The 16,901-nt window shown below is 40.0% G+C and overlaps 1 protein-coding gene across 4 annotated transcripts in view; it reads right to left on the bottom strand.

The window, feature by feature from the left end:
* Nucleotides 1-16,901, bottom strand: part of tmcc1a (transmembrane and coiled-coil domain family 1a) — a 152,938-nt gene that overhangs the window by 30,560 nt on the left and 105,477 nt on the right. Inside the window, exon 1 of one of the 4 annotated variants that reach the window (XM_061982092.2) lies at nucleotides 3,492-4,086. The exons of the other annotated variants lie outside the window; for them this stretch is intronic. Coding sequence (XP_061838076.1) covers nucleotides 3,492-3,551 — 60 coding nt within the window. The 5' untranslated portion in view covers nucleotides 3,552-4,086. Of the gene's footprint in view, nucleotides 1-3,491; nucleotides 4,087-16,901 lie in introns of those variants that run through there. 4 annotated transcript variants of the gene reach the window in all.

Genomic DNA, 16,901 nt, shown 5'->3' with positions numbered 1-16,901 from the left:
TGTCGGGTGTTTTCTTTTCAAATGTTCGTTCATAGCCGTTGTGCTGCTATGATAGGCCATTTCCGCTCGACACAGTGTGCATACAACAACTGTCAAGTGTTTTGCTTTTTTCGCTGTGCTTATCCCACACTTGAAGGGATGTACCAATGCTAAATGTGGCTTCTGGATTTCACTCAAAAGACCAGACCGTAGTTACTTTTTATTTTTATTTTCCTTTAGTTTGCAACAGTTTTTCCAACGAAGAAACAGCTTCTTTTTTCTTCTTTAGTCTTTTTAGCAGTCTTTAGCAGTGTTAGTAGACTTTAGTTTCTTTAGCTGTCATTAGCTGTCTTTAGTAGCCTTTAGTAGCCTTTAGCTTCTTTAGTAGCCTTTAGCTTCTTTAGTAGGTGAAAAACCTTTAAGGACAAAACACCACAAGATTAACATGCTGTAAAAAATCAATCAATTATCAATCCCATAATTTACAATTATTAATTAGGCAATCAAACTCTTAACCATTAAACAAGTGCAAGAAAATGGACACATCTTTTCCCTTTAAGTTAAAACAGATTTTAAATAAATTGTCTCAACATAAATGCACCAAGATACATATAAAATACATTTAAACCCAGAAACACAATAGATACATGCAGCAGAAAACCCAATATGCAAATACATAAATACCTAACCAATTAACCACCTATTTAGATACATATTTAAAATCCATATTCAATATAAATATATTATTAAATTAGCAGTGAAACACTCAATCTTAAACGCCGTCTACTGGTAGAAAAATGCCCCTTTTTCTATGCCCTCACCAGCAGCCAATGATCCAACACACTTAAATCCAACACTTTAAGTTGAGCGACTTTACCCTCCTGATGAAGCAAACTGCTCCAACATTTATCAATCTAAGCAAAGAATATCAACACTTCCTTACTAAACAACAGTTACACAAAACACTGTGTGTATTTAGCCTCCAGACTAAGCACGCTACATGCACACAACCCCCCCCGTACCTCCCATCTCACCAGCGCAACAGGTGCGCCACACCCACAAAGACAACTAAAGTGCAATCTTACCGGCTGTCCGTTCAGCTATTGGTTTTGGTACACTTTTGGCACAACTCTGGGTTTTCTGTAACGAACTAAACCTTTTTCCACTCTGCGCTGGCGTCTTTTGTACTCCTTGATTTGACACAGCGGTCTAATTACCGGGCTCGCGCACCAGCAGATGAGACGGGAGCGCGCCGCGTTATACCTGCGCGTGAACGTAAACTGATCGGTTCTGATCATATAAGCCGACTGGCCAAAATAATGCCGAATTATATACATTTCCTGGGGTTGCCTAGGTGAATAGGGATGCGGATGTGCTCTAAGATAAAATATAATTTTATTAAGTGGGGTTTGGCTGGTTGCTCAGCAGCCACGGTTGCGAGCTCGCGCTTCAGCTGACGAGACAGCTGTTCGCTGCTACAACATTATTAGGCCGTTTATTGAAATACTCCCACACTTTTGACGACTTTTGGCGTGCTTTTTTCCCCTCGCTCGCACCGCTCGCATCGTCTGCTTTGCGCTCCGCCATGACGGTAGTGTGACGTAAATATGCGACGCATCGACGCACAAAAACGGCGTCGACATATTTACGTAACCGATGACGTCGACTATGTCGACGCGTCGTTTCAGCCTTACTTTCGTGTAAATGTTGCATAAATTATTCTCTATAGCACATGCAAAGCTGATTTACTAAACATGTGCAAAGTAGGATTGCGTCTGTTAAGTGAGCAGAATATGGTGTGCAATCCATTTTGCGTCTCTGTCTTTATTAATAGGCAAAATATATGCTGATCATCAAAGCGCCCACAATACTGGGAGGGGAAATACAAATATAATTATTCAGCACACACAATGTGATTTATCAACACTCATCACCGTTTTGCAAGCACTATTTTGCGTTTTATTTAGCACATATGAAAAGTACGTGCAAACTGACAGTTCCACACACGGCTGCAGGATCAGTGCTTGTGCTGCACAAACAGATGATGGACAGACAAGAATCCTCTGTGTCAAGTGTGTGTGTGTCAACATTTTTGATGGTCAGAAATAAATTAAATATTAGACATATTCTTTATTCAGCAATGTGCTTACATTTTTTTATAGCTGCTGGATGACTTATGGGGCTGATTAAAATTTTGGTGTCTGCTGGAATTTTTTTTTATGTTGTTCATTCTTTTAATTTAGGAAATATATTACTATAATATACCTCCTACATGTAAAGACGTCTTTCATTATACATTTTCTTGCGTTTGGGTCATTCCAGGCGCACAAATGCGTTGGTGATGCGATCCACAGCCTCACGCACAGAATTAAGTGTCAGTGTGCAAATGTTTCTGTTGTCTGGATTGCGATTCAGAAAAAGTGTTACACTTTATGGATATGTACTGCTGGTTCAACACATCACACACAAGTTTGGGCATGATAACATGGAAAAGACTTGAGCCTTAATTGAGCCCTGCAAAACACTGACTTATTCCCACTTTTGTCCGCATTTGTAGATTTAATGCGACTGTACATAATTATTTTTAGCGAATAAGGGCTGGCAATTAATAAGTAAAGTCCAATATCCACAAAGGACTGGACCTTGCTTCAATGGTAGACAATGGAATAGGGCTCTGCCGGTGTCAACCAAAACTAAATGTGGATACATCCTTCTCCAAAAAGCAATTCTGCCTTTTGCAGAAATATTATTTCCATTTATACGAGTTGTATCTATATCGACTGTATGACTTCATCACTTGCCCTCAGCTGGACAGACATCCCTGCTGAAATGAACTTCACTCTCCTGATTAGTCGGCTTTAAACTTTGACCCCACTGTCTGTGCACATGGTTGTCATATTGAGATCATTGCAGTACTAAAAGACAAACTTATCTGATTCAACGAACTGATTTGACTATCGTGACAGTAAATAGAAAATAATATGCAGGTACATATTATACATATCTACAAAATGTGTACTTATAAACTCCCCTTCATATATTATGATGTTTAGTTTTCTGGAGTATATCAACACTGAGTGATTAAATACATTATATATTGATGTAATTTATGGTACGTTGTCACTTTTGTAATGCTAAAAATAATTTAACAAAGCACGGTGGCTTTAATCGTAAACTGTTATTGTCTGCTGCCCCAGTTTCAGATGGAGTTCCCACACAACATACCAAATCAGGAAATGCTGCAACGGTCACAAAAGGGATATTTATAAAATCCAAATCCGCTTTTTTCCCTTTAAGAGGATCTGAAGAGGAAACAATACACCCTATTCATTAGATATGGCAACTTGCATAACCCCAGTTGATGCTGGATACGGGAGGCATTTAACTACAACCCGCACACACATTATTTACCTAACAACATAAAGTTTACAATACATCATGTTTACATTTTTGTACAACATTGTAGAGGTGACAGATGAGGCATAGCACAATAAATTTGCGTGGACACTCACGGTGGTTGGAGAAGGAGGTGGAGAGGTGTCAGCAGTTACCAGGCTGAGGATAACCTCCATGGTGGGAACTGGGAAGACACATGTGCACACCTGGGATTGTAATTCTGTTTGGTCAGTCTCTCTTTTAGAGTGTTCTTAATGGGCCGACTACAGTCGGGGTAGGGAAAGATTGCAGCTCAGTGTGACCACTCATCACTCACTGCAGAAAAATCCACTTCATAGTCCACTTGACTCCAAGTCTACTGGGCAAAGACTCCTCTTGACTACAAAGTATTGGCACTTGGGTGTTTCAACTGACTGTATATCCAGAAACTAAAGAGAGTACCGATGGCCTAGTCTATAGAGTTGGAAACACTCCACACGTGTCCACGCTGTACTCTGCTGTACACTAAACCTACTGCAGTATGGAAGAAACATCTGAACCCTTCAACAAGCACGATTCCCACAGACAGCTTGCATCACCGGCAAAACAAAGAGTAAAAAGGTAAAGGATCCATCTGCTGCAGTTGTGTGGAGAAAGAGTCTTGATGGTTAACAGCATGAAGTCTCCCAGAGTTGAAATAAGGAAGAATATCCAAGTTTTAAGAGTTTTCTGACATCAGTTCTTCAGAAAGAGGGAGAAGAGGTAGAAGAAGGAACTCGAAGTACGGATGTGAGGGGAGTGCAACAGCACACTTTGGGAAAGAAAAAGATCCCACCGGGAGCTGTCGCTGAGAGGGTGACAGAGTGAGCGATGAAGCAGAGGGGTTGTGAGAAAGCCTCATGCAACGGGGGGTGGGGGGCTTTTATTCTGTTGGATGTTCCAGTCCAACTCAGCTCTAAAACAGGGGCTTCATTAGGATGGAAGAAAGAATGAAAACTCTTCTGCTACCCTCAGTTTCAATTATCACACAGTTAGATTGTCACACCCCATCAGTTTCCTGAGTGATCTTGTGCTAATGAATTACGACTGAGACCTTTAACAACCACAGCCAACCCCAGGGTTTCTCCTGACCATTCAAATCGCTCAATTATGAAAACAGCGTTTTCATGCACATATATTGTGCAAAATATGCTATATAATGAATGTTCGTAAACTGGATGGGAACTATGTAAATATGAAAAGTTAATGCAGATTACAGGGATTATAGAGACCCATGATAATTACAAAGGAGGCATTCAAAACATTGTTGATGTCATTACACCATCCTAAGAAATATTTTGGTTAATTATTATAAAGTGAAACACAGTAGAGAAAAGTTTGATACCTTTTTTTCTACTTGACCCAAAAGCGACTATCAAAATCATTATTCACAACTATTGCATTAAACATTTGTATATTTGTATTCTAATACCCATAAGAGAAACCACATGAGGCGTATTGGTCCTAATGCAAAAAGTTGGTGATGACGTCACTGGCTAAGATGTACACACATGGAGCACAAGAGCTACTAAATGCCTGTGTCAGAGTTAAGAGGGAGGGGGAGAGTAGGGCATGAATACAGGCTTTAATGAGCGAGCAGGAGGAGTAAGGGAAACACAAAAGAGGGACGGAATTAGGGAAAAGGCTGCTTATATAAGAACTAACACAACTTGGGTTGAAGGTAGAGCAAGTGTGTGGTGTGTGGAATGGTGTGTGAATGGTAGACCCACAAGAGAACATTTAATTTTTACATTACACGTAAAAAAGTGAAAACTGCTGGAATGTATTTCTCCGAATAAATACAGTAAGGTAAGGAAAATGCAAAAATACAGACAAATGCATCATTAAGAGTTTCAAAAGTCTGAATTATTATTAAGAAAGGAAAGTGGGAACATTAAAGTGGGAATAGCGATTTTTGGGGTCTGAACTTTGCCTTTAATTCACAATCCTTATGAAGGACAAGAACACGTCTTTTTTGTTAATGCATTCTTAATCCAGGGCAGCACGGCGGAAGAGGGGTTAGTGTGTCTGCCTCACAATACGAAGGTCCTGAGTAGTCGTGACTTCAATCCCGGCCTCGGGATCTTTCTGTGTGGAGTTTGCATGTTCTCCCCGTGACTGCGTGGTTTCCCTCCGGGTACTCCGGTTTCCTCCCACCTCCAAAGACATGCACCTGGAGATAGATTGATTGGGAACACTAAAAAATTGGCCCTAGTGTGTGACTGTGAGTGTGAATGTTGTCTGTCTATCTGTGTTGGCCCTGTGATGATGTGGCGACTTGTCCAGGGTGTACCTCGCCTACCGCCCGATTGTAGCTGAGATAGGCTCCAGCGCCCCCCGCGACCCCGAAGGGAATAAGCGGTAGAAAATGGATGGATGGATGGCATTCTTAATCCTAAATAAACTAGGGCTGTCAAGTGATACATTTTTAAATCAGATTATTCACTGTCTTGACTTCATACCGGACCAGACGGAGTACCTGGAAAGGTGCTCAGGACGTGCGCCCACCAGCTCGCTCCCCCCCTCACCAGGATCTTCAACCTCTCCCTGGCTCAGGCAGTCATCCCATCCTGCCTGAAGTCATCTACAATAATCCCGGTGCCGAAGAAGTCTCCCATCACCAGCCTGAATGATTACCGACCAGTGGCCCTCACTCCGATAATCATGAAGTGCTTCGAGCGACTTGTTCTCCAGCACATCAAGGACCATATCCCTCCAGACTTCGACCCCCACCAGTTCGCATACCGGGCGAACAGGTCCACAGAGGACGCCATCGCTGTTGCTCTCCACTCTGCTCTGAACCACCTGGAGCAGCAGCAGAGCTACGTCCGGATGCTCTCTGTGGACTATAGCTCTGCCTTCAATACAATAATCCCGGACAGACTCTGCAATAAACTGGACACTCTTGGCCTCCCCCCTCTCACAAACGCCTGGATAAGGGACTTCCTAACGGACCGACCCCAGAATGTGAGACTTGGCCCGCACCTCTCATCCTCCCGCACGCTGAGCATCGGCTCCCCACAGGGCTGTGTGCTGAGCCCCCTCCTCTACTGCCTTTACACCCATGACTGCAGTCCGGCCCACAGTGACAACCTTACCGTCAAGTTTGCCGACGATACCACAGTGGTCGGGCTCATCTCCAGGGGTGACGAGGCTGCCTACAGAGAGGAGGTCCTGAAGCTGACGGCCTGGTCTTCGGAGAACAACCTCGCTCTCAACACCAGCAAGACCAGAGAGATCATCGTCGACTTCAGGAGGAGCAGCACCGACCCTGCCCCCCTCTACATCAACGGCGAGCGTGTAGAGAGGGTCCACACCTTCAGGTACCTTGGAGTCCACATCTCTAATGACTTCTCCTGGACAGTCAACACCACATCAATCATCAAGAAGGCTCAGCAGCGGCTACACTTCCTTAGAGTCCTCGGGAAGTACAACCTGAAGCCTGACCTGCTGCTGACCTTCTACCGCTCGTCCATCGAGAGCCTGCTGACCTACTGTATTACGGTATGGTACGGCAGCTGCACTGCAGCAGACAGGGAGAGGCTGCAAAGAGTGGTCAAGACGGCTCAGAAGATCATCGGCCGCCCTCTCCCCTCTCTGACGGACATCTACACCTCCCGCTGCCTCAACAGAGCCAGTGCCATCATCAAAGACAGCACCCACCCTGGCTCTGACCTGTTCCACCTGCTGCCCTCTGGGAAGCGCTACAGGTGCATTAAAACCAAAACAAACAGGCTAAAGAACAGCTTCTTCCCCAGGGCCATAACCATCCTGAACGGACTGCCCCATTGTCCCTCATAACTGCCTTCTCTTCGGTGCAATAACCCATTCCACCAACCACCCTGTTTTTGTTTTGTTTTTTCATGTATATATTCATTTCACACCATATTCATTGCACTTCTACATTTTTTAAATTTTTATATATTTGCACATTGTTTTTTTCTAGCATGCACACATCGCACTGTATGGAATGGCCTCAATCTCGTTACCTTGCGTAATGACAATAAAGCTGATTCTGATTCTGATTCTGATAGGTTATTATTTACTTGCAAAAATAAAATGTGCTTAGGAAAATACCCCAATATTTGGATAAAAATGCAATTTGGTAGTCATAATGTCATACAGGCACGTTTTTTTTAATATATTTTACTGAACTGCAAGTCCATTGATTTGCTCAAAACTTGGTGACATTAAGTATAGTAAGAATTAAGTGCACATTTTGAAAGTCTCTGAAATAATATAGCTAACTAGATACATTTAGATAATGTAATAAAGACACCTATAAACAACTTTACATTGTGCACTGTTTACATCTGAATTTACTCTTCTGTAAGGCATTTTTCATTTTGTTGCTGCAGTTGGACCGAATGTGACATGTCGCGCAGTTATTGTGAAGCCGGAAGTGTGTGTGTGTGTGTGTGTGTGTGTGTGTGTGTGTGTGTGTGTGTGTGTGTGTGTGTGTGTGTGTGTGTGTGTGTGTGTATGTGTGTGTGTGAAAGAGAAGGTGCCTTGACGAGAAACCAGTGTGTTGGTTGTCAATTAAGTATGTGCCTCTCGATTCCCTCGTAAATGTCTGTCTTTTCTGTTGGGCTTCATCTAATTACAAACCTTCGGTTACACAAACTGCCTTATTTACTTGTTCAAATGACAGCGCTGATCTCTTTTTTGTACAAACTACCTCTAGTTTGTATGACGTTAGTTGGCGACATGAACGACATGTTGCAGTACTTGGTCTTCACAGATGTTAAGTGTCCTACATGCGGTGGCTGTCCATTTAGAAAAGGCATTGTTTAATTAATCTTTGGTAAATGCAGATAAATTCAGCCAGCATAGTTTGTTGTACTTTGTTTGCTGTCGATGTAGCATTCATGCTAGCGGCGCCACCCTCACGTTCATGTTTCACTTTAAAGCTGGGGTACTTGAATGTTGTGTCACCAGGCAGAATTCAAACTGTAAATCCCGCCCCCCACTCTGCGCACCTCGGCGATAGTCCCTCCCAGTCTGCTCCTCTCTGCAAGTGCACAAAATCATGCACGAGAACTGTACGTACACATGCATAGGTTGTTGACAGTCGAAAGTTGCGTCGAAGGATCCCCAAGTTCGTATTTTGTTGCAGAAAATAAATGTTGTCACAGGTACGTGTTTTTTTTTTTACTCTAATATTGAAATACTCATTTGTGTTGCTAATATTATACACAGATTTATCAAAAATCTAAATGCAAAAACCACAAACTATGTCTCTGCTTACAATACACGGAGAAGCAATCTTGTGACTTGCAGTAACATGTTTCGCCATGCAAAAAGGATACACATAAAATATAGCAAAATGGAACCTTAGATTACCTTTCTAATAGGAAAACAGACACTTGCGCATCCAAAGTTAGTCCAAGACTGACCCGCAATGCCCTCCATCTTGGACCAATATTAATCTTAGACGTACAGCGTCTTTATTTTCTTCCTTTGATTTCCTCTTTTTGGCTTTTTTAGCAGTATATGCTGTAACAGCAAGCGCATGTATTGCGATCTTTCCAGGTTGGTGTTCGGCAGCCGTGCTTTACTGAAAACAAGTTTGCACTGTGCACGTGTTTCAATATATATCGAGTCAGCCGATGAGGAGGCTCCTTCCTGGGCTCTGCTCAACCCTTTTTCTCCAAATCCTGTGATTGGATCTGGAGGGGTTGACCGCCATGAAGACAAATGAGTTTGTCTTCAGTTTTTTTTTTTACTAAAATACTTCATTATATGGCACAGACAGCACACAGACGTACAATTCTTTCAGAAATGATTACTGTTACGATATACTGTATTATGCTAATATGATTTTTTTCTTAGATAAAGAATACAACTTAGGTACCCCAGCTTTAAAATGCTATTTTAAATTTGATGTGCACCGATGATTAGAAAGTTTGTTGTTGCAATACTAACTAATTACCTCAGTTTTATCTAAAATTCCATCAGTTTGTTTTGAAAGGCGCAAAACACATTGCTTTAACCATCATCACACTGGCATGTGACGTGTTCACCGCCTGTGCAATCCGTGAATAATATTTATTCATTTATAATAATGCGATAATTTTTTTAAGTAATCACATGCGTTAACATTGACAGCCCTAAATTAAAAGAAAATAAAAGTCTGCTTACAATGGAGTCAATGTGAACTATGGCGTCATTGTGTTTATTCCAAACATAAAACCAAATAAAAACTGCCAATAATACTCCATTTGCATTTCGTGACCTGAATATTAACCAAGTTTTAGCAATATTGTTATTATAAGCGCTAACGTTAAGGACCTACATTTAGCGCCGAATTAAACAGAGAGAGGTAACTTCCTTATGCTGCTGTATTGACATCGTCAGCTGGTGAGCTACAGTCATGCCTCTGAGCTTGTGACAGTTATTTCTAGACTATAAATAATGCTCTCACCTTGATAGCAAAACGACGTGGACATAAACTGAGAAGTTGGTAAAATTTGACAACCAATTTTGACATGGAGATGGCAACAAAGACAGTGAAAGACAATGGTTTGCACACAACTTTTTTTTAAACCTTTTGTGAGGACTATTCTTTATCTAAACAAGAATATATCAACATCCTATCAGTCGGCATCCTAATGACAACTGATGTTGTACAGATGGGTATGTTTTTTTTAAAGGTTTGTTGGCTCACATTGTGTCCGTAGATACTAGTAATCAGTGACGTAGTTGAAAGAAAAAGTCAACGTTGTGATGAGTCTATGGAATTAATGCGCCAGTGTATGCTTAAAATGAGCAAAATATGTAAATATTACATGCTATTATGAATATGTCTGTTACTACATTACATATATACTTACAATGTCTACATAAAACCTTGATGGAATTGTTTGGATTTTTTTAAAGGGCTTTATAGGCAGAATAGAGAGACTTGCATTCACTCCATTGTAAGCGGACTTTTGCTCGCATTTATTTACTAGTTAGAATGCATAAAAAAAGAAAAACCTATCTTGCTTATCTTACACAAGCATTGGAATGGTAGGCAACATTCCCCCAAGAAAGCAGGTTCCCTTTTAACACTTCCAGATCACTGTGTTCAAAATGTATTTGAAATTATACAAATAAAACTCAAGATCTGAAAAGTTTATTGCAAAACAACTTCCACAGTGGAATGACATTTACAATGCAAATTAAATGAAATTTTGTAGCAACATTAATACCACCAAAATACATTACTACAATTTAAATGGAAACAAAATGGTGTTTGCAGTGCCAAAATAAATTACTAATAAAAGTGCTGAGCAAACATTCTCAACCTCAATGGATGTGCCTGTTTTGTAGTGAATAGTTGCAGTACATGAAATTGTCTGAAAAGTGCAGCCATTTGTATGTGGTGATGATCTAATGCTTAAGAAACGTTCGCTTTCTTGGGAGAAATATGTAGACGGTAGAGGCTCAGTAGAGGAGGAGACAGAAGTGCGTACAGGCGATGTTCAGGTACTATTGTTGAGCTGATAAGTATTAGTTGAAGCAGAAAATACAGCTGCAAGTCTGCTGACCAGCAATTGGTATTATATTTTTCTTCAGTAACATTTTTGCATTTCCCTTTCCCTTCTTACTCGAGACAAACGCGATCTCGTTGGAAGTGGCATATATGACGCTTTCTGAGTATAACAACACAATGTATTTTTCATTGCCACCACCCAAGTATGTTTTTTTTAATTCACATACCCTCAATGTCAAAACACCATGCACACAAATGAGCACAATATTGAGCATTGGAAAAGTGGGTTTATATGTTTATAACTTTTAATTGTTTAAATAAAATCTATGGTGACTGGCTCGACTAAACTAGCATGGGTCTCTTTCTCACTGGCACTCATCGAGGGCGGACGCTCCCCTTTTCTCTCCCTTATCTCTCCTGCTTGCTTCTTTGTCTTGTCTTAACTTTCTTGTTGCCTCTTTTTGTACTGCTTTCCAAATCCAAACATTGAAACTATTTAACTGTCCTCAACAAAATTGACAAGATCTTGGGTTTGGGGGAACCTGCTTGTCGTGACGGAGCGGTTGTTGCTGGACACACGACGGACTTTTGGGAGAAGAAGGACTGCCGCGTGCCTGGCGACCCTTTCAGTCGAGGACGGGAAGATATCCACCTATTCGGAATTATGACAACAGGACATTTGCTGATTGGAGTAAGCGTTGCTCTGGTTTGTCGACAAATTGGAAGTTACTGGCAGTCTTCAAAGTACCCCGAAGCTGCCACAAATGATTGGAGGATGCGGGAAGAACTGTGGACACGCTTGTGATTTGGATAACATCGGACTGTGCCCCGCAGGATGAATTTTGAGGATCAATCATAGACAATTTAGAGTGAAAAGCAAATTTGATTTTCACTCGCATACAAAACATTCTAACTTGGATTGTTTCCCTGGCTTCGAGACTCTCCGAAAGGACAGTGCGGCGAAGACACAACAAACTCCCTTCTTGTCTCTCATGTACACACACCTGTTGTTGTTGACTTTGGACTTGCGACTGCGCGACATCAAGGTCGCAGAACAGAGACACGCGGCAGGCTTACACACACACATGCATCCACAAAAATATACACCACACACACATACCCCACCGCCAACGCCCTTGACGCAAATCGCTTAGGGGTGATGGACAGATGGGCAGCGCCTGAAGAGCTGCAGCCTGCCACTGTAGCCCCCACTCCCTCCCCTCTGTTGGCAAGTCTTGAGATGGATGTTGTAATATGTATATGTGCTTTGCTATGGAGTTTTTTTCCCACTCCAGACTGGGCCCCCTTAGGAGCCCAGTCTAGATTGTATTTTTTTACTAATCCTCCCCTTTTTTTCCTTACCTTTTTCCCATTCTTTACGGAGCGCCTTGTGGCGACCCATCAGCGTTCCTGTTCTGTAACCCTGTACACTGTTTGTTTGTCTAATCTTGAACAGGTTTGTGCTGAAAACAAAGTTTTGTTGTACTTGTGCAATGACAATAAACCTACCTACCTACCTATGGGTTGAAACGTTGCGTGTCTTTTATTTTGCTAATTACTGTGAATGTATCGTTAAGTTTACAGCGTCCTTTAAGATTTTAATGTGTCAAGGATGCAGGGCGCACAATTAGTAACATCACTGCCTACTTAAGTGTTCCTGAAACAGACTGGGAGAAGAGGGTTATTAACAAGCTCTATTTTCTTCGTGGTACTATGAGCCACAAATTTTGCTAGCCAAATGGTGGGCTGCATTTTTTGAATTGACGTTTGACTATATTAGGAGACACTTCCTGCTTCTCATTGAATATGTACTGTGTTGGAACCTTGTACGCCTATGTGCCATAACAAATGTTACGTATTGAAAAATTTTATTACAAATGACATCCCTGGTTGGAATGATGAATGATGACGATTCGCATAAAACCCCAACTACAAACGTAAATATAATACTGTACTATACGTCTACTAACTGCCAGGCCTTACTCATCAAATAGGGGAACTCCACAGTGGGCCTGTGACTATCAGGTTTCTTTCTGAGATGAATTCCAAACATTCTTTATCCATCACGGTGCCTCTCCGTAGATGTCTTGGGTGAGTGATGTGCGACCCAGTAGTTCCTGTCAGTCAGTGAATACTTAATCTTTCAGGGTGACTAAGAGGCTTCTTTACATTCGTTACAGCTCTTGTGCCTCAATAACATACCGTAAATAGCATTGTGGCTCCACAATGACCAATTCCCCAGAATGGGGTATTTTCAGGTCTTGACTGAAAAAAAGAGTGATGCTTAGTGAGAAAGGGAAAATAGTTTATGGCCTCAAGGGCCATTTTATCTTAAAAGCAACACATTAGGGGGGCACAATTGAAAGGTCAGAGAGAACAGAGTTACCATTAATAGGAATGCTACAGAATGAAACAAAATGAATCAGAATGAAAATGTTATCATTTTGTAACATTTTGCAGTAAATAAGACACAAAAGGAAAATCTCTAACAATACAAAAGGAGTACTGTATTTAAAACTGAGGCTAAAAACCACACCAAGAATTTCTCTTTACAGAAATTATCTAAGCTACGACCCAACTTCCGACAAATTGCTTTCCACTTTTTTTTTTTTAAAGAATCATAATTAACATACTTAATTACACACTTTAAATGTACTGTGCACTCCAGCTAAGCCCGATGGCAGTGACATATTTAAAGGGTTTGTGCCAATGACACTACACACTAAAAGTCACACTGAATCACACACAGCTCTTTAATGCAAGGTATGGCCTGGTGAACTTATGATTGCTGTGGCCAACTGAGAAGACATTATTATCTAGTTAAATATGTATCTAATTAACCTAGCCTTTGAACTTTAAGCTTCAGTAATGTACAACATGCACGTATCCACACAGTAAAAAAATCAATACAACATTTGACCTTTTACATTCTGTTTTTACAAGAAAGGCGAGCATGCAAGTCTCATATACTGTACACAATACTGTATAGTATACAAGTGTGTCTCTACAAGTTAACACTCACAGAAAAATGAAATAGCAAGACCAGTGCCCCATTGTAAAATTGGCACACTTGTAGAAACAGACACACTTAGGCCCTAGTTTTCTTTAATTAACACTGTGCCCTGAGTGTGCCTCCGTCCATCCGTTGTCTGACATAACATAGATGCGGGTTAATGGGTCCATTGACTATAGGAAAGGAGACAAAATTAATTTGTTTGTATATATATATATATATATATATATCTACATACACACAAACAAATTAATTTGTGTGTATATATATATATATATATATAATAATATATATATGATAGGCTCCCGCAACCCCAAAAGGGACAAGCGGTAAAAAAAATATATATATATATATATATATATATATATATATATATATATATATATATACATATATATGTGTATGTATCTATCTATCTATCTATCTATATATATATATATATATTTTTTTTTTTTACCGCTTGTCCCTTTTGGGGTTGCGGGAGCCTATCATATATATATATATATATATATATATATATATATATATATATATATATATATATATATATATATATATATATATATATATATATATATATATATATATATATATATATATATATATATATATATATATACACACACACACTGGAGATTCTTAGAGAGGACAAGCACAATTTTTTACCGCTTGTCCCTTTTGGGGTTGCGGGAGCCTATCATATATATATATATATATATATATATATATATGTATATATATATATATATATATACACACTGGAGATTCTTAGAGAGGACAAGCACAATTTGAGGTTAAGGTCTGTGTCCAACGCTGCTGTCCAAACTTTCCAGCAGAATAGTCTGTGGCCCTCTAACATAAATTAGGCAGTTGCTACACATAGAGAATTATGGCAGGCAAGGTCTCAGATAAAACTATTTAGTGGTCCAGTCCAATTAGCCGGGAAAGAGAGAAAGCCAGCAAGACCATAAAAACTAACCCAATCAATCAGCAGTTGCTCCAGTTGTCCTACTTTAGAAAAAAATAGCACACACCCACACAAAGAATGACAAGAGTTTAATAGGTATCGATATATTTGTCTTAGGATATTATTTTTGTTGCATTAATATCTTGTCACGGTGCAGTATTGATATGCCAAGATCAGGTACAATTATGTGATAACAAGACTTGCACTCCACATGGCTTTACAGTTTAGTATATGATATTTGTCATCAGCAGACTTTCACCAAATTGAGAATCCTCTTTGCAAAAGTCAGACTCACATAGTAATCAATAATCGAGGCCAAAAGATGGATGACTGTGATACTGTTACAGTGTTTCCTTACCACTTCACGGTTCACTTTCTGTGATCTCAGTGTATTATGGATTTAAAATTTGTATTTAAGTATATTTTATTATTATTATTGTATCCTTATCATTTTTCATGAATGTATTTTATCTATTTGAGCGCCAACCTACTTTGTAACTGCAAGAACTAGCTCTCTGCTTGCAGCTGCACGGAGGACTAAGTTGTGTTGATCTGTAGTAACAAGGAGGCTTGACCTTGTGTCTGTATGTCAGTACAGACACATCCACTCTGATTGAAATTCACAATTATAGCTAAAGTATTAAATATACTTGTTAAAGACAACATTTTTCTTGTTTTAATTAATATTTTGGCCTACTATGCTATTGTATTTTATTGTTGGTCATTATTGTGGTACTTGGGGAGCCAAGTGTTTTCTGAGGTGGTACATGGTGAAAAAAGTTCAAGAACCACTGGTTCAGAGTGTATTAAGTGTTAATGACTGCATGTGAAAGGTAAATAACAGCGTGTGAAGAGTTTATAAAGACCTAAAATACATATAATATACATGTAAATCATAAATAATAATGTTACTACTTCGCAGAAATTCAACAACCATGGTAGGCTTGGATGGTGACTCCTGTGATAATCAAGGGCACACTGTGCTACCGTTTTCATTAAATGCCCATAATGAGAACTTTACGCGATATACCTCATTAAGAATACATAAAATAACATCATGTATTTTTCTATACATTATCAGACATGTTTGTTTGTGTGTATGTGCTACACACTATGAATATTTATGTATGGGCAATTAGAGTGTGTATAGAGTACTGTGAGGAAATGAAAGAAATGGTAATGTAAAATAAAACAAGAGACAACACTTCTCCATGGATGAATGTTGGTATTTAGTGGTGCTTGTTTATACAGTACTGTTCAGTGTGGTTATGTAATGTTGAAACAGAAAGGCCACTGGCCCAAAATGCAGAGTTGGTCTGCACAAGGCTACCCATAGTGCCATTGGGGCAGGATGCTGGCCCAGACACGCAGACAGCATATTCATAAGAAGGAGGAGGAATCTAAAACAACCAAGCAAAGCTTTTTAGTCCTGGCAGGTTATTTGCTCTGGCCCCAATTCTGTCCACACAAATCTAAGCTCTTTCCTTTCAGCACTGATGATTTTTGAGAAGCTTTAGCCAGATAATATTGCTTAAATTATGCCAACGAAAAACAGTCAATTTTATAACGGGAGGTATGATAAGGAAGATTGGCAGTAGTGCTAATAGAAAGTTATTATCAGTGCTTTGCAATAGAATTCTTACACAAATTTCATGCATCACTCGCTCTCATAATTCAACAAAAAGTGGAGCAGTCTCAAACATATTCAGCACTTTCATTTGACTACAATGTCCATTCGGCATTTAACCAGTGACTGAAAAAGCCACACAGTTGACTTTAGCCTTTTCTCACGGCATTAATTCACAATGGTACCAATTCATTCCATTTGGTTCAGTTACACATGTTTAACTTTCTTGTGTGGAAACATGCAACACATCCTGAGGAATGAAAAAAATATGGAACCTGTAGATTGGCAACACTAAATTGGCCCTAGTGTGTGAATGTGAGTATGAATGTTGTCTGTCTATCTGTGTTGGTCCTGCGATGAGGTGGCGACTTGTCCAGGGTGTACCCTGCCTTCCGCCCAAGTGCAGCTGGGATAGGCTCCTCCA

This window comes from Nerophis lumbriciformis, linkage group LG01, assembly GCF_033978685.3.
Source record: "Nerophis lumbriciformis linkage group LG01, RoL_Nlum_v2.1, whole genome shotgun sequence".
NCBI lineage: Eukaryota > Metazoa > Chordata > Actinopteri > Syngnathiformes > Syngnathidae > Nerophis > Nerophis lumbriciformis.
This window is presented reverse-complemented; position numbering and strand designations above follow the sequence as displayed.